The sequence below is a fragment of the Lytechinus variegatus genome, chromosome 2 (assembly GCF_018143015.1).
Source record: "Lytechinus variegatus isolate NC3 chromosome 2, Lvar_3.0, whole genome shotgun sequence".
Lineage (NCBI taxonomy): Eukaryota > Metazoa > Echinodermata > Echinoidea > Temnopleuroida > Toxopneustidae > Lytechinus > Lytechinus variegatus.
Genome location: NC_054741.1, coordinates 61,904,360 through 61,922,632, shown reverse-complemented (window position 1 = coordinate 61,922,632; position 18,273 = coordinate 61,904,360). Strand labels below are relative to the sequence as shown.

The 18,273-nt window shown below is 36.1% G+C and overlaps 1 protein-coding gene across 2 annotated transcripts; it reads right to left on the bottom strand.

Annotated features, from left to right (window-relative positions):
* Window positions 1–605: 605 nt before the first annotated feature.
* LOC121408555 lies at window positions 606–18,015 on the bottom strand. Of its 2 annotated transcripts, none has more exons than XM_041600059.1 (8): window positions 17,911–18,015; window positions 12,061–12,401; window positions 11,134–11,232; window positions 8,876–9,037; window positions 7,480–7,604; window positions 3,207–3,351; window positions 2,421–2,556; window positions 606–1,686 (listed from the first exon to the last, which is right to left on the bottom strand). In XM_041600059.1, the coding sequence occupies exons 2-8, from the start codon at window positions 12,355–12,357 to the stop codon at window positions 1,592–1,594; spliced, it is 1,059 nt and encodes a 352-aa protein (XP_041455993.1). In that variant the 5' UTR covers window positions 12,358–12,401; window positions 17,911–18,015; the 3' UTR covers window positions 606–1,591. The 2 variants fall into 2 exon arrangements, with proteins under 2 accessions (XP_041455993.1, XP_041455992.1); XM_041600058.1 differs by having other exon boundaries at window positions 17,832–18,005.
* Window positions 18,016–18,273: the final 258 nt, after the last annotated feature.

Sequence of the window (18,273 nt, the reverse complement as noted above, 5' to 3'; positions counted from 1 at the left end):
CACGATTTTAGCTCTAGATGCCTGATTTGGTTAATAATAGCAATATTGAGTAGCCTGGGGTGAAAGGACGAATATCGCCCTCACTAAATTGATATCACCCTCGTGACTCGAGCGATATAAATCTAGTTTGGGCGATACATGTCGTATCACCCCGAGGTCAGTCAATATCGCTTTAATATCAAGATATAGCTTTAAATGTATAAAATGTTAATATGATCTTGATAAAAATATAAAATTAATATTTATAATCTCATATACATTAAATATGGTAAATATAGTACTAGCTTGCCTGCCATCAAAGGAAGGTAACTATTAAATGTTGATGAAATTTTAACATAAGTTAATATTTATTCAATAAAAGTTTTGCAAAACCAAACAAAACACAAAATACAGTAAACTTTTAAAGAATTTGGAAATACAATAAAACAAACCCTGAAACCACAGGCCATTTATCGCCCAGGTATGACCATAACTTATACAGACATAGCTTGCCACATTAACTAAGGAATTAATAATCAGATTTTTTTCATTAGTTGTATAATTCATATATAATTTTCCGATGGGAAATTTGATGATTGTGAGTTCTCAAGTTCTTGTTTAAATTTAAGTTAAAAAGGTCCACTGAGAAGGGTTGCTCTTCACATGCTTTTATATTCAGAATATGCCCCAAGGGTATTTTGGGATATAATACAGGTGAGAAGTTCTTCCAGACACTTTTGGTGGGATCATGCCTAAAAATTGCCAAACATGGCACCTATGGGATAATAAACAAAATATATATATGTATAACAAATATGCAGATATCTTAATTTGAAATAAATATCCATGTAAACTCATGAAATACATCTACTAAACATATCATATCATCAACACAAATAAAAGAATAGCACCTTCATATAATGTAGTAGTAAGGAACCAGAACAGTAATAAGCACTTTTAGAATTTTTGATGTTTTACCAAAACTTAAAAGAGACTAACATTTTTTCCTGACTCACTATATCGAGCCTTACACAATAGTTCTTCATTTTTCCTTATATGACTTATAAAGTACTGAAAAGTGTAATATCTTAGGTACCTCATCGTGTATTCAATTGGCATCAATGATCTTGTGCATCATTCATTTGTGAAAGTTTTGATACGATACCACTTTGATTTCAAACTGACCAAGACTCATAAACTTACAAAAAAACATCAGTACTGAATTAGACAAAAGTAATAAAAAAATATTTCACACTCAAATAGATTTTTGAAAAATCTAAGTAAAGAAATAATAGTACTTCCACAGGCAGTCAAATTTGACCTTTTCGCTTTACAATTTGTTAATAAAACAAAGTTAAACTCCATGAAATAAATGTTCATTTCTTAGGAACAGGGACTTAACTCTAAACAGATAATCACTGTCCCCAAATTTCCCATTTTAACATTTGTTATAATAACAAATGAGACATTCATGTGAGTGTACTTCAAAAGCTTGACAAATGTATCAGTACAAGATACAAAATTAAATCCTTGTTATCTACTTCGACATACTTCCCATGTGTTTTCATGTTTATTGCTCTCATATTACAGAATGGTGTAGCTAGTTGTACTATTAATCACTCCATGCCCCTCCGCTACTGATGGCCAATGATTCTCCTATCGATGAAACTGAATATTGCAGATCCCAAAAGTCATTGCAGTACACCACTGAAAGAAAATATTCATTGGAATACAAAAAAAAAATCAAACAACTGGCTGATCAACATTTCTCTGTTGGTGGGATGCTTAGCCTACAGAATATAGATTTTTAAGATTACAGATATTTTTAAGATTACATAGCCTAAAGAATGTAGATTTAAAAGATTGCATATTCAATGATGAAAAATGGTTTTTGTTTTGGGTTGACTGCAAATCAAATTTTGTCAATATCAGGTCAGGGAGCGTGGAGCAATCTGGGTACTTACATATGTAAACAAACAATCATGATCTGATGGTAATTTCAACATTTTGTTTCACATGTTCAATGAAAGAAAGCGAGGTTGAAGCTAGTGATGAGATGCTTTACTAAAGAAATTTGAACTTTATAAAAAGAAAATCATGCTTGCATTTTAATAGTTTACTTAAATAATGTTTCATTGACTTCCTGTTGATTTCCATCACATTGTTTAGCGAACAATCAGACTTGCACATTTTGTTATCTATACTCCTGCCACAGCGGGCAACCATTAAAAGAAATTTATCTACAATTTTTATCAAAACTATACAAATATGACTGAACAAACAAAGTTTTTTTTGCTCTAAGCTTATTTTTGTCAATTTGGTTGTCACTGGGTAAAAGACAGAAATGGACTTTTCCAGGGTGCTATAACTTCCCTTTGAAATACAGATACCATCAGCCAAATGACCATTTGGTATCCCTTTTCCAATCCGTTTTGACTTACATGTCTCTCCTTCTTTCAAAGTTCCTTCCAAGACGCTGCATGTCTCTTCACAGACGTCGGCTGGGAACAGTTTAAATCTAAACTGACCTTTGACCTGACTGACCCAGGTCACCTGCATGTTGGCTGGGTCAAATCTCTGTTAAAAACACACACATGATGACGGTTTCGGTTTATTCTTTGATTAACAAGGAGTAAAGCGGAAAAAGCTTGCACATCAAGACATTAATGCAAACCTGGGGCCCTGTTTCATAAAAAGTTACTGCTGTAACTACCATGGTAACCTTGAATACGATTGACTGCTGAGCCCTGATGCCATGGTAGTTGCAATAATGGCAAAGTTACAACAGTGTAAGTCCTTTATGAAACGGGCCCCAGGTGATGCACACGTTCAAAAAGTAAATATGAGAAGTATATACGTAGAATGAAATGGAAATTATATTTCCAAGACTGTTATTGCAATGAAGGACGGCATAGAGGTAATGGTAGTTATATTTCCCAGACTCCAGAGTAATAAATGAAGTAGGTGTAACAATTGGGGAATTGAATGTATGATAAAATAAGATATAGAATTTAATGAATGTTTAATGAAGCTCTGGTAAATACATGAAAAAGAACATTTTTGGAGAGTTCATTTCCACAAACTTTGTGTCTATCTTCAGCTTTATTAAACAAGAAGTTCACCCCTTTAATAAAGGGGTGAACAACAAGTTTGTTTTAAAAAAAAGTAGATAATCTTTGAGAAAATATTGGTGAAGGTTTAGATAACATGTAAACATGCCTACTTACCCTATATTCTGATGCTATCTCTTCGTCTTTTCTTCCTCCTACTATAATGAAGTTTTTGGGATCAGCCTCCACCATCCCTGGTAGGAAGTAAGGTCTGCTGTAGTACCGCCGTAATACTTTAGCTGCTGGCAATTTACAATGTCCCCTGTTAGGGCAGCAAAAGTGACATATCAAAAAAACAAAGTGTAGCAGGACGCTGTCCAGTACAATAATTTTGATTTAAATATTTCTTTAATTTACATCAGCTAAATTTCAAATGATGTTGGTACATCACAATCTGTGTCATTAACCACTTGTTCACTGCTACCACCCTGCCTGTGGTGAATGTACAGGTGAGACTATGGTATGCCAATGCTGTACATAGCACGCACTTTAAAATATCATTAAAATATCTCTTTTATGACCAAAATTCCTAATTTCCATACAGTTACAATTTATTTTTCATTAGTAACTTGAGAATAATTTTTGTATTCACCAGAGCGCTCAAAAACTTGAATTTTTGGCATGTTTCTGTGTACGCCCTCTATTGGTGGAAAGTGATATGGCAAGAAAATTTTCATTTTCAATCTCTATTTTTAATTAAGGAAAAATAATTTAAAGAATCAAATTGACATAAGAGCCAAATTATATGATGAATAGGTGTATTGGAAACTAACAGTGTAAAAAAAATCAAGCATTTGTCCCATAGAAAAAGAGAAAATAAGCCATTTTGCCACCTTTTATTTTGCCACACATGGAGATGTAACTGAGAACAAGGTTACATCATAACCTTGTTCCTTGAATGAGTGTCATTAACAAGCATCTGAAGTGAAACTTTCTTATTTGTCAAACTTTGAGTAGGGTTATAGGAAATTGAGTACTACTTTTGTAAATATGGTAGTACAAAAACAAATACCAGTCATTTGTAAAGTCATTCCTAATTTTACAAAATGCCTTTATGAAACAATCCTCAGGATGTTCCAGATAGAGATGAACAGGATACAAATATACCAGGCTTTGAGTAAGTGTAGCGGGAATTATTCATCCGAGGTTGGACTGGCATTACTATTTTTCCCTCAGGCTTGGGAAAAATAGTAATACCGGTCCCACCTTGGACAAGTAATTCCCTCTATATACTTTCAGAATAAAAGCATGGTAGGCTATATTTGTTTTATATCCTACATTTACTTAGTCAGAACAACAGATCTTGCTTGACAAGAGTGTCGCTAAGGCGAGCACATAATACACACGCCCTGTAATTCAGAAAATGGAGATACTAGTCAAGCAAGAAAAGTGGAAGGTGGCGACTTCACCTTTAACCTTCTGACGTCAAAATCAATAGAATTCCTGAGATCCATGCTAGTATCACACAAATCAAATTATACCAGCCTAGGTTAACTTAAACTGAAGTTATCAGGTATACAAGGACTTTAGAAGGTTAAGATGAGAGCATGTCACTGTCGACCTTGACCTCTGACCTTTTGACCTCAAAATCAATAGGCTTCCTGAGATATATCATACACACCAAATAATATGAGCCTAGAATAAATTAAACTGTACAGGGTAGTTAATTATCATGTTTACAAGGACTTCAGAAGGGTAAGATAAAAACATGTCACTGTGACCTTAACCTTTTGACCTCAAAATGAATAGGCTTCCTGGGATCCATGCTAGTACCATACACATCAAATGATATGAGCCTAGCTTAAGTTAAACGGAAGTTATCTCGTTTACATAACAAGGACTGCAAAGGGTAAGATGAAAACATGTCATTGTGACCTTGAACTTTGACCTTTTGACCTCAAAATCAATAGGCTTCCTGAGATCCACGCTAGTATCATACCATGGACCTTCCACAACTGGACATTCAACGAGAGCATTTTATGACCACCATGTTTTTCTAACTGTCAAAATTGCTGTCATAAGGTGTTTCCACAAGCTCCTTGCTTTTGGTCCGTTCCAACGACCTCCGTTTTCCCAAACATTTGTAGTTCCGAAGCCCGTTCCGAGGGCCCTCCTTTTTACAATAAGCCCACTCCAAGGCCCCCATTTTTTGTCTCGCCCGCGGCACACCCCCACCACTTTTTGGGTCGAGTGCCCCCCCCCGACCAAAGGTCATTGACCCTAAATGACCTTTGACCTTGGTCATGTGACCTGAAACTCAACCAGGATGTTCACTAATACTTGATTAACCTTATGCCCAAGTTTCATGAACTAGGTCTATATACTTTTTAAGATATGATGTCATTTCAAAGATGTTGACGCCACCGCCGTCGGAAAAGCGGCGCCTATAGTCTCACTCTGCTATGCAGGCGATTCAAAAACAAAACCACACACATCTCATGAGCATGTGGTCGATGACATGTGGCAACTCCTGCGTGATCAAGAAGAGACCACATTCACCCGATCTGGCTCACTCTATTCTAATCAAGTGGTTTTCTCGACAAACCATAAGAGACCATGCCAGAACCATTTTTTTTTAGTTACCAATAATGCATACAGCATTTCCATTTATTTGAAAGTAGATTAAATACCTTGCTCATGGGCATAGGTGCCGCGGCTGGGAATCGAACCACGAACTTTTCATGTAAAGCCAGGGGCCGTATTCTGAAATTGTCTTAAGAAAAACATTCTTGTATCTTTAGAGTTAGACCACTCGGCCACGGCACCTCCACTATAATTTTTTTTTTAACAAGTGCACACCTAGTTACCAATATAGCATTTCCATTTATTTGAAAGCAGGATAAAAGAGCATTGTAGATTAAATGCCTTGCTCACGGGCATAGGTGCCGCGGCCGGGGATCGAACTCCGGACTTTCCATGTATAGCCAGGCGCCTTAGACCACTCGGCCACGGCACTTCCATGAATGACGGTCACCGATCGATCACTGGCCCTCTTTCGACCCAAAACGGTCATGTTTTAGCCCCGATTGCTCAGAGGGAAAGTCCCTACATATTACCTAGAATGCAATGCGCAATTGTATCTGTATATACGCTGTCTTGCTCTTGCGTGCTACTGTCGTCTGACCACAAAAACAAATCTCGTTAAATTTCATCAATCCTGTGAAACAAAAGTGCGCCAAAAGTCATTTTTGGGCAATTCAGATTTTTAATTTTTGTTATGCCCAGCTGAATGACAACACTTTGAAGAATACTTTAGCAAAATATGGCACCAAAATATTTCATTCCGGAATTTGCATAAAGGCTGTTAATTTCCTACGGCCTACCTCAAATCGTAAAATGTGACATTTTGCGAAATGTCTATATGACATGACAACCAAGTTGAAAAACAGGCCATTTCACAGGAGGTTTTTCATGTAGGAATCTGAAATGGCTCCCACATAATCCTGATATATTATTTTTTCGTGTGAAAGGGTTAAAAGGAGATAAAAGACACCTTTCAGGAGGTGTATAGAATTATTCCTCGAAATAGGCTGAAAATCTATGTTTTTTGCATTTAGGGGCCTAGATCTTTTATTAGAAATGTTTAGATTTCCGTCTAAATTCTATAAGCATCATTTTTCCCGATGTCTAAGCTTTAAGTCGATACCAAATTTTGCTACCCGTTTTTGCCCGTTGTCATTTTAGAGCCGATTTTACTTGACACAACACCCCAAAAACCTCCTAAAAAAAAATCAGTCATTTTTATACTGCGCAGTCATAGCGCACCTTATGGGTGTACATTGCCGTTCACTTTAGCTCAAGCTAACATTACCGGCGCTCAGTGCATTCAAGGAAATAATCCTACCGGGTACCCATTCACCTCACCTGGGTCGAGTGCAGCACATTGTGGATAAAATTATTGCTGAAGGAAAACACGCCATGGTTAGGATTCGAACCCACAACCCTATGTTTGAAAGGCAAGAGTCAGAACCACTAGACCACGGAGCGCCCACAATTAGCATTGTTTGAAACTATATGGTTCAGTCAAGTTGATCCTTATTGCCAAATCTGTAAAAATGAAATATTGTATAATTCAAACAATAGAAAACAAAAGAAAAAGTGAGGGACATCATCGACTGTCTCATTTGCATGTCACTGAGTTGTGCATATCACTGTTTTGTGAAAAATAACAAAATTTTAAAATGTCATAACTTTCTTATTTAACATCCGATTTTGATTTAGCATTTTTTTGCGATTTTCAGCGTTATGCTAGTTTGCTATTTTTCTCTATTTAATCGCATCAACATTTTGTGGGGTGGACTTGACCTTTAAAGTTTTTATAAAGATGAAAAGATAAATATCAGTGACAGAGGAACAGAAGATAGATAGAATTAACTTTTTGAGATCTTACCAATGAACTTGGAAATGATCTAATGTATGCATCTTTTGGAAGAAGCCTTGCAATGTTGAAGCCATGTCTAGTCCTGAAACACTGCACACAGACGTCTCTGATAAAACTGGATCATCAGTGTAAAGCTGTAAAAAAATACAATGTTCACATGTGACCATCTAGCTCTTAACTGAGAATGAACTGACCAAAGCCAAGTGAGTATTTCTTTTTCATATAGTTCCCATAGGCGGATCTAGGGGGGCCCGAGGGGCCCGCCCCCCCCCCCCTTGGCTGAGCAAAAATAGGGAGAAAGAGGGAAAAGAGAGGAGAAAAAAAGGGAGGAGTGAATAAAATAAGATAAGGGGAAGGCTTGGAAAATAAAAATAATCTTTCATGTCACTACATAAAATTTTTGCTCGCGCTTTGCGCTCGCATTATTTGATTTTCAAAAATATGTAACTTCATGGCTAACTTGCATACACATTTTATTCATTGCCCAGAATGCTCAAAATTTTAGGAAAAAATACATAAGATTTAAAAAAAAATTTTAGCTTGCGCTTCGCGCTCCCATTATATAAATAAGGATTATGGTATTATATATTTATGTTTATTCACGAGAATCAAACTAAGAAGTGACTATTAGGACTACCCCTTCAAAGAAACCTAAAATCCCGGCAAAAATCATATTCGAGCGGCCAATCGGGGAAAATATGGCTGAAAAAAAATTTCTGGGGCCCCCCCTATTGGCGAAGGCTGGATCGGCCCCTGAGTTCCCAACCATCAAAGTAATGTAATACATTGTAAAACTTTATCAACTAAACCCACAAAACTTATACAGTACAACAGTACAATCAATTCATTAATTATTTGGTGAATAATGAATTACAATTGGTCTCTAGATATATAAACTTGGGTTTAAATGATACCACCAACTTTCTTTGTTAAGAAATGTCTATATTGATTGATTGATTGATTGATTTCCATGCAATCTTTGTAAATTTTATTCCCTTAAAACATGCTCCAAATCAAGATCTTGTTCATGTAATAAAAAATCAAGACAAATATTTGGAAGAGGATATTTCCAAAAACGTGATTTGATAAAATCATAAAACATACTGTTTTTTCTTGAATAAATGTCAATACTTCTTACTCAAGAAACATACACTCTCATGAAATTTTTGAGGCTTTTTTTATATTTGAACCTTCACAATCCTTTGTCACAGGTTCCATGTGAAAATTAAAACAAATATTTGGAAAAGGATATTTTCTAAACACAATCTGATAAACTAAAAAACCATACTGTTTTTTTGATTAAATTCTACACTAAAATCTCCAAAAACAAACACTTTCAGGTGATCTGAGGGCTTTTCTTTTCATTTGAACCTTCCCAATCCTTTCCAACTCTCGAAGCACATACCTTAGAGATGTAATCTAAATCAAAATCCACATCTTTGACAACCTTCCATGTTTTCATTGCATCTGTCACAATGATCGGGACAGCAATGAAGAGATGATCTTCTGTCATGGCATCCTGGCTAATATTTTCAGCTCTCTCCACCGTTGACAGACTGGCTAAAGGCTGCATAGGATCACAAAACATAACCGTTGAAGTGCACCAACCACTGGTCATATATTTGCAGGGTTTAAACTTTAATGGGAGCTTGGTGGCCAATTGCTCCCCAGAACGTCATCAGGCTACTTAGGAAATGCTTGAACAAAGCCAGCTGGCCCCCTTTTCAAGTACATGTTATTTATGAAACTCTAGCACTAGCTAACACAGCTTAAAATTCATACACTGCACACAATTTTTTTAAACTTCATATACACACTGAATGGCCCATTGGTTGAACTAGGGGTTTATGCAGATTTCCTGTATACATTATGCTTATTTACCGCTCATTAAAAAATGCTGATGCGCGCTTTTGTAACAGTGCGCTAAATTGACGCCTGTTGCCGTGGTTATCCATGCTATTTTATTCACGAGTCCACCGTTTTGCATTAATGATTCTACTCTTTAGTGGACTCATGAATAGAATAGTGTACTTAACCATGGCAACCGGTGTAAATTTGGCATACTGTGACAAAAGCACACATCAACTTAGGAAATTTTTTAATATACATGGTAAATAAGCGTAATTTACACAGAAAATCTGCATAAACCATGGCTCCAACGGAAGATTTTAACAAGTGGAATGCCTCTGGCCGTCTCACCTGCATCACGCGGTTCAATATAGCAGCAGTGCTGACTTTGAATACTACTCTAACTCGCACAAGATGTTCAGTGATACATGGTTACTCTTATGTCCACTTTTTTATGAACTAGACCAATAAACTTACAGAGATATGATGGTTATTCAACAAAAAAACCCAAACATGGCCAAAGTTCATTGACCTTACATGACCTTTGACCTTGATCATGTGACCTGAAACTCGAACAGGATGTTCAGTGATACTTGATTACTCTTATGTACAAGTTTCATGAATCAGATCCATAAACTTTCAAAGTTATGATGGTAATTCAACAGATACACCCAATTCCGCCAAAGTTCATTGACCTTTGACCTTGGTCATGTGACCTGAAATGCGCACAGGATGTTCAGTGATACTTGATTACTCTAATATCCAAGTTTAATGAACTAGACCAATAAACTTTCAAAGTTATGATGGTAATTCAACAGATACCCCCGATTCAGCCAAAGTTCATTGACCCTAAATGACCTTTGACCTTAATCATGAGACCTGAAACTTGCACAAAATTTTCAGTGATGCTTGATTACTATTATGTCCAAGTTTCATGAATCAGATCCATAAACTTTCAAAGTTATGATGGGAATTCAACAGATATCCCCAATTCGGCCAAAGTTCATTGACCCTAAATGACCTTTGACCTTGGTCATGTGACGTGAAACTCATGCAGGATGTTCAGTGATACTTGATTAACCTTATGTCTAAGTTTCATGAACTAGGTCCATATATTTTCTAAGTTATGATGACATTTCAAAAACTTAACCTCAGGTTAAGATTTCGATGTTGATTCCTCCAACATGGTCTAAGTTCATTGACCCTAAATGACCTTTGACCTTGGTCATGTGACATGAAACTCTAATAGGATGTTCAGTAATACTTGATTAACCTTATGGCCAAGTTTTATTAACTAGGTCCATATACTTCCTAAGTTATAACATCATTTCAAAAACTTAACCTCAGGTTAAGATTTGATGTTGACGCCGCCGCCGTCGGAAAAGCGGCGCCTATAGTCTCACTTTGCTTCGCAGGTGAGACAAAAACCACCAATGTCTCCCTAAAAAGTGTAGAACCAAAGGTAATAAGACAAAGGATTTCACTCTTCAGGCTTTTCATTTTGACATGTTGACCAAATTATCTGATGTGCAAACATCAGCCAAGATTAAAGTTGGTCCATCTTCAAAGACTTCACTTAGCAAGAGAACAAGCAATTTTCAGTATGACATGCCTTTGACCTAGTAGCTACAAAGTAAAAAAAAAAATCAGGCATCCTTTACCTCATAAACTAACCTCTGATTTCTACTGAAGACTTTCAAAGCTCTTCAAAGAAAAAACTTATTATGTGAGTAAGCAAATGTCAATATGACTTTTGACCTTTGACCTTGCACAAACAACTTAAAGTAGACCTACAAAAAATTAAACAACCTTTACCTTGCAATCGTCCTCTGTGATTCCTCCATAAGACTGGTATGGATTTTCAAAGAGACAGTCCCTTGCATGGATTGTCGTCCAGTCCCAGTAGGGCAACACCTAACATATATAAATATTAATAAGTTTACACATTATCAACTTCTTTAAACATACATGTACATGCAACACTAATACTTGCCCAAGTTTTGAATGAAAGTTATGAGCACATTACTTGGTCAGAGTAATCTTGCACTTACATGTATGCACCAACTGTTTACAGGCAAGTGATAAATTACATACATATCTAAATAAAATTGCATTTACTAACAATTATGCATACCGTAATCTCAAAGATACCATATCAAATGAAAAGAAATCAGTCAACAGGATTAAAAAAAGTTATATTCACAAATCAAACAATTATTTAATGAAGACATTTTCAGTTGTAAGGTATCCTTTAGCTGATTTGATCTGCATGAAGCTAGAATCAATTAATTTTATTTAAACAAAATCTTCAAAATAACCTGTAGGCCCTGGCACATTCTTGACTTTACATTTTACCAGTCAAGGGCAGTTGACTTGAAGCAGACATTCAGTCTATGGTTGTGCCAATACAACATGAAAGCTTGAAAGGATGTGTTCCCAAACACTGGTGGATCCAGGGGGGGGGGGGGGGGCACAGCTGGCCCATGCCCCCACCCCCTCTTGACAAGCAAAATTAAAATTTGTAATGTAAAAATGTTGTTGAAACAGAAGTGCCCCCCCCCTTTTGAAAGTGATGACCCTTTCCTTTGAAAAATAATGTGCCCCCCCCCCTTTTGGAATATCCTAGATCCGCCCCTAATCCCACAAATACAGTCACGACTCACTACAATTAAAAGTCTTCCGCCACCCCTTCTTTCTTGCAAGTATTCTAGTTATGGGCCAAAGTTAAATCTCTCTACTTACCAATTTGACCATTCCCACCTTCGCCACAGCCGAAATGAAGTCAGCAGTAGCTTCAACCTGGTAAAGGACTGCAACGACTACCACAACCACTGAAAGCAAAATGAGATTTTTAATTCTTTCTTTCCGCTTCCATTTACTGTTAATGGCTTGAAGTGGTGCTGTTAAACTTCGAAACTCTTCCGGGCCAATTTTCTCTGCTGCACACATTTTCAAGGTCTCCATGAGCTTCCGATCTATTTGCTCTATTTTTCTCTTTCGAAACATTTTTGAATGGGTTTTATCAGCTGCTCCTCGCATTGGGCACTCTATCCCGGTATCGCTATAAACTGGCTGTATCAGATCTGTTGGGTAAAGATATAAAATTCAGATACATTTATTTCACACCTCTTTAAAATACAAAAAAAAACAAATTACAGATAAAATTCTTATACAGTAGAACAGATATTGACAAGTATAAAGTATAAGTAGTCATAAACAAAATTAAATAGTAAAACACAGTAAATAAAAACAATAATTTCCGCTGTACGGCGGATGTGGGGGAAAGACAGAAAGCCATTGGCCTATCAAGGTCTATCCCCCTGATTACCGTACAACAGGAAAAACAAAACAAACAAACATAATGCAAGAAAGGGGAAAACAGAGGAATTAAAATACTAATTAGCGGGGGAGGGGGGGGGGGTGGCAGGCAAAGGAGGGGACACAAGTGTTAATTATTGAATATTGTATAATATTGTATTGTAATAAGTCATTATGGCATATATACACATAAATATAGGGGAAGGCGGGGTAAGTTGAGCATAGGGGCAAGTTGAGCCACCACCCCCAGTCTAATAATGAATGAGTCAGACATTGTGGTGGTGTCATGTATTGATGACCAATTGCATAACCCTTAACCCCACCATTTTGTTTTCAACTTTGAAACAAAAAGGACTTTTTTTAAGAGGGAAAAATACAAATTTCAGCCAAAAAAGTAAAAAAGGGTTTGAAATAGAGAAGTGCTTTTTACCCACACACGTCTTTAAATATATTATAGAAATAAGAACAGTATTGTTAGTCCAGGTATGGATTTTCATTCTTGTCATACTCTTTTACATGATGAATGCATAAGAAATGTGTGGATGTGAAATATCGCAATAAGTTTGGACTGGGGTAATTGAAGCCAAATCAACATGGGGCAAGTTGAGCCATAATTCTTATGGTGATGTATAATAAAAAAAAATAAAAACGTAAAGCCATTGATATGCAGGCAGAAAGGAGCAAATTCACATGACAGTTCTTTTACTTTTAGAAGATGTTAGTATTTATAGAGAATTAGCAAGTGAAAAGACTTTAAATGGAAAATTGACATCCTGGTTTTTCCCGCATACATTTTGTACATAGTTTTTGTGGCTCAACTTACCCCAGACGGTGGCACAACTTACCCCACAGATGGGGCAAGTTGAGCCATTTGAGATTTGACATCGTTTTTTTCAAAGGTCACAATGACATTCAGCGTGGGGGTAGAAAGTTACATATAGGTGAAAAATATTTCCCAAGAATCAAATTTAAAGGTAAGGTACTTATTTCTAAAATATTACTAGTCATATCAATTCTAACGTGCAAAATGCAAAAAGTGTCACAACTTACCCCGCCTTCCCCTACTGATACAGATGTATATATAACATTTAGAATTTCACTTAATTATTCTATATTTTATGATTAATATGACTTAAAAGAAGAAAAACAAATATTTGCACCAACATGCTGTATGACACAAGAATCAGAGTAAGCTATAGTACAGTATGTAAGAGAGCATGTTTGTATTTTCTCATATGTTTAATGATTGACTATCTTTTAAATGATTTGGAAGGCTGTTCCAAATCTGGGGCCCTTCATAGCATATACTTGCTCTGGAAACATCATATTTACGAAGTGGAATATACAGGTCTGTAGAATTTCTGCAGATTTATTTACGTTATAGTTATAGAGGAAATATTTTTCATTGAGAGAGGAAGTAGATTATGTATAATAGAATACATAAAGACTGCAACGTGAAACTTATAAAGGTCATTCAAAGGGATAATTTGCAGTTTTTTTAATAATGGTTCGGAGTGAGCATAACAATTTGAGTTGTTATAATGCGGATAGACTGTTTTTGAAGTTGAAATAGTCTTTGGAAAAGGTATCTATGACATTGTCCCCATACAGTTATACCATAATTAGGATGCAAGAAAATCATTGAATAATATAAATTTACAAGGATCCTCAGTGGGAGGAGGTCCCTTACTCTGTATAATGCTCCAGTAAATCTTGGTATTATCCCTGAAATACAGCCGACATGATCTTTCCAAGTTACAATGTAATTGTGAGGCTATCAATATGCCAAGAAATTTCAGAGTGTTTTCTCATTTTATTTCGATGTTATTTATCATTAATTGCATATCACAGTTGATGGATCTGCCTATATTTATAATTGATTGTAAGATTTTGGAAATGATATAGAATTGAAAGCTAGTACTATTGTACTGCATTTTGCAATATGTAGTGAATTTGTATTTGCATTTGCTCTATCATTGTAATCTATCAACATATTGATGGAATTCATGGATATATATACAATGCAGTTTACCAGTTACTGGTAAAACCTACCTAAAAATAAATTTTTCTTCAAAACGGCATTTTGTAACATCGCTTATCGAAGCTACGTACATGTACGTCATAACGAAGCAGTTCAAGGGTCAAGCCTATTGTATGTATCAAGGGATCTACATGAGATCGGTCTGGGAAGAAACACCTCATTTTTCACCTTTTCATTAACAGATTTTTTGCACCTTCATACATATCAGGCGTATGAAGGTGTTGAATACAATCAAAAGAATTTACATGATTTCTATCTTCAAAGATGGATTTCCTCGCGAAATCCATCTTTGTTGACAAGTCTCTCTTATAATATATGCTTATGGCAGGGGTTTCAAGGCTTTGTGATGAAGAAGTATATGTCAAAATATTAAAAAGCATCATCACAAAGTCCTCAAGGCTAAGTGTATCCTATTGCCGAATACCTTTATTTCAATGATTTAAAAATGACAACTAGAGGAAATACAATCAATTGCATAGAAAAATTTGCACTGGCTATTCCAAATATTATGAAAATCTATTTTATGTTTACCAAATGTTATCTTTGCATCGCACTAGCCGCATACCCCTCCGCGAAAAAAAATATTTTCGTGCACGACAAATTACATCATGATTCCGGACATGCACCGAACAGGTACAGACATTCTTGATTTAAATGATGTAAGAAAGAATCGGTGTGATTCTTATCTCTTTATATATCATATCATGAGTAAATTCTAAGTTTTTGTTTGCGTTTTTATATCGAATTTGAGCAGATGTTAGTAATAAATTTGTGTTTCATCATCATTATCATCTGCTGTAATCTTCAAAGGGCTCTGCAGCCTATCTCAAAGATGGTTTGCTAACCAATTTTATTTTTCATTTTAACTACTGCATGTTCCATGGCACTTTCCAATATTATGCCCGTTTGCATCGAGATGCTCATCAAGTTTATCAATGCGCCATCGATCGTTGACGGCTCTAATCATGGTAAACCTCGCGCACAGTACCTTGAAAACTAACCGTCAACTATCACCCACAATACACCACACCTCAACAATGACGACATTCAAACGAAGGAGCAGACTAGTCTTGAGGACTCCATGATGTCTTTAAAAAAAAAAATTGACATACTTCTTCATCATGGAGTCTTGAATCTCTGTCCATATAGCCATAAGAGAACCAAGTAAACAAAGATGGATTCCCCTAGGAAATCCATCTTTTTATTAAAAATCACGTAATTGGTTGTGATTTTATTTATCTCTACACCTAATGCGTAGGAAGGTTTAAAAAAACAGGCCAATAAAAAGAGACCCCTCGATCCACATGTAAACAACGCAATACAATGGCGTCGACCCTTGAACAACTTATGTATTACGCACTTCCGATACACAATGCCGTCTTGAAGAACAATTCAGACCAAGAAAAAAAGAAAGCAGTTGATCGTACTCGCGCGCATCAATTTTGGCCGCCGCATGAAAATTTTTGCTATTTTTACTATTTTCAAAAATTGGCTAAAAAAAAAAAATTGTGATGTTTCTCATCTGTGCCCTCTTCCCTTTTTGATTGCAGCATCATTTTCATGATATTTAGTTATTACTATTTTTATGCTGCTTAAACTTCAAGTCCACCTTAAATTATTTTTTATTTGAATCAATAGAGAAAAATCAGACAAGCACAATGCTGAAAATTTCATCAAAATCGGATGTAAAATAAGAAAGTTATGACATTTCAAAGTTTCGCTTATTTTTAACAAAATAGTTATATGAACGAGCCAGTTCCAAATGAATCGATGATGTCACTCACTCACCATTTCTTTCATGTCTTTTGTTTTTTATTGTTTGAATTATACAATATTTCAATTTTTACTCCATGCTGAAGAAGTATATTAAGGGTACCGGTATGGTACGTCGAATTTTTTAAAAAGACATCATGCCATGGACAATGTCAATGGGGGAGTCTTCAAAACTAGGAGCAGACGACATTGAAAATCTGCAAATCAGGCCCATATTACCCTCAGAAAGTATATCAATTGTTAATGCAAAACTCAGATATTTTAAGTATTTTCTATCATTTTAGAGATAAATAAGGTTTGATTTGCCATATATAGTCACGTATTGTATTACCGGACACTATCATATTTCCGGACGCGCATATTACTGCGTACGAAATCAATTTCGTACCGTAAGACTTCCGCAGTTCAATTTCACAGATCAATTCAAAGAACAAGTTTGCAAAAAAAAGGTGAAAAATCCAACTTTTACCTTATTTTTCTCTAAAATGACAGAAAATGCTTAAAATATCATATGACATAGTATTGCATTAACAATTGATCCCAATCGATCTATTTTCTGATGGCAATACGGACCTAATTTCGGGCCTGATTCGCCAAATTTCAATCTCGTCCGCTCCATCGATCAGATCGTCGACGGCTAGTTCTCAAGGTATGTACCCCAGCCGTCCGTGCGCGAGGTAGATAGAGAGCCGTCAACGATCGTCTGCGCATCGATAGAACTTGACTGAGGGTCACTATATGAACGAGCATTAATACTGGAAAGTGCCATATCACACACGCAATCATTTGAATCAAATTTTTTTTTTTTAAATGAATTTAGTTAGCAAACAACAATTTATTACAAAGATCTGCTCAAAATCGATATAAGAAAGCAAACAAAAACTTAGAATTTACTCATGAGATGATATATCATGAAAAAATCACACCAACTCTTTCTTACATCATTATAATCAAGAATATTTTTACCCGTCCGTCGCGCGTCCGGAATCATGATGTAATTTGTCAAGCACGAAAATAATTGTTTTTCGCGGAGGGGTATGCGGCAAGTGCGGTGCAAAGAAAAAGGTTGGAAAATATAAAATAATTTCATCATATTCATCATTTTCAGAATATTTGGAATAGTGAGGTATAATTTTTCTTCATTGTATTTCCTCTAGTTGTCATTTTCAAAGCACTGAAATAAAGGTGTCCGGCAATAGGATACACTGCCATACTACACACGCGTTTACCGCCGCCGCGCCAACAAATAAACGTGGGGACATGGGGGAAGAACCAGTTGACCCACCCAGAACAGACCCCGTGCACTTCGCGACAGCGTCTTGGTCGGGCAGGCACTGTCACTGCCTGGACTGAAAGTTCGCTAATGACGACTGGAACTCACCAAGAATTCACTCCGAATTCAGATGATTCTCGACAATCATGCAACTTTTTTAGTCAACTACGAATACTTGAAGATGTACCTTTAAAAGACAGAGGTCTTTTTTGTGAGTTTGTCCTTCTTTGATCTTTAGTGTTAGACGTCTCTGAGTGGTTTTGTTTATACGAGAGTATGAAAAGCCACTCAAGTGTGACTTTCACATCTTATTTTTTGCAGCGGGCCGGGCAATTTAGAGTGAACATTAAAAAAAAAGACAATTCTTTGTGGTCAGCACATTTTTAACAGATCGCCAAGGTTATTAAGGGAGGTAACCAAATATATTTTAAAAAAAAACAAGTAAATAAATTGCGCTCTCTTGGCGTTGACTTTTGCCCAAAGCATAAGTACCGTATATTATGCCAGGGTTGGGCTCAAGATATTCAATTAAGAAATGTTCAATTACAAT

What these genes read in the sequence shown, in the direction of transcription:
- LOC121408555 (XM_041600059.1), bottom strand. Translation starts at nt 12,357, where the DNA reads ATGCGAGGAGCAGCTGATAAAACCCATTCAAAAATGTTTCGAAAGAGA. An exon ending in TCACAGAGGACGATTGCAAG is followed by an intron (nt 9,038 to 11,133) that starts GTAAAGGTTGTT and finishes GATCCTATGCAG; the next exon opens with CCTTTAGCCAGTCTGTCAAC. An exon ending in ATTTAGATTACATCTCTAAG is followed by an intron (nt 7,605 to 8,875) that starts GTATGTGCTTCG and finishes ATTTTTTTACAG; the next exon opens with CTTTACACTGATGATCCAGT.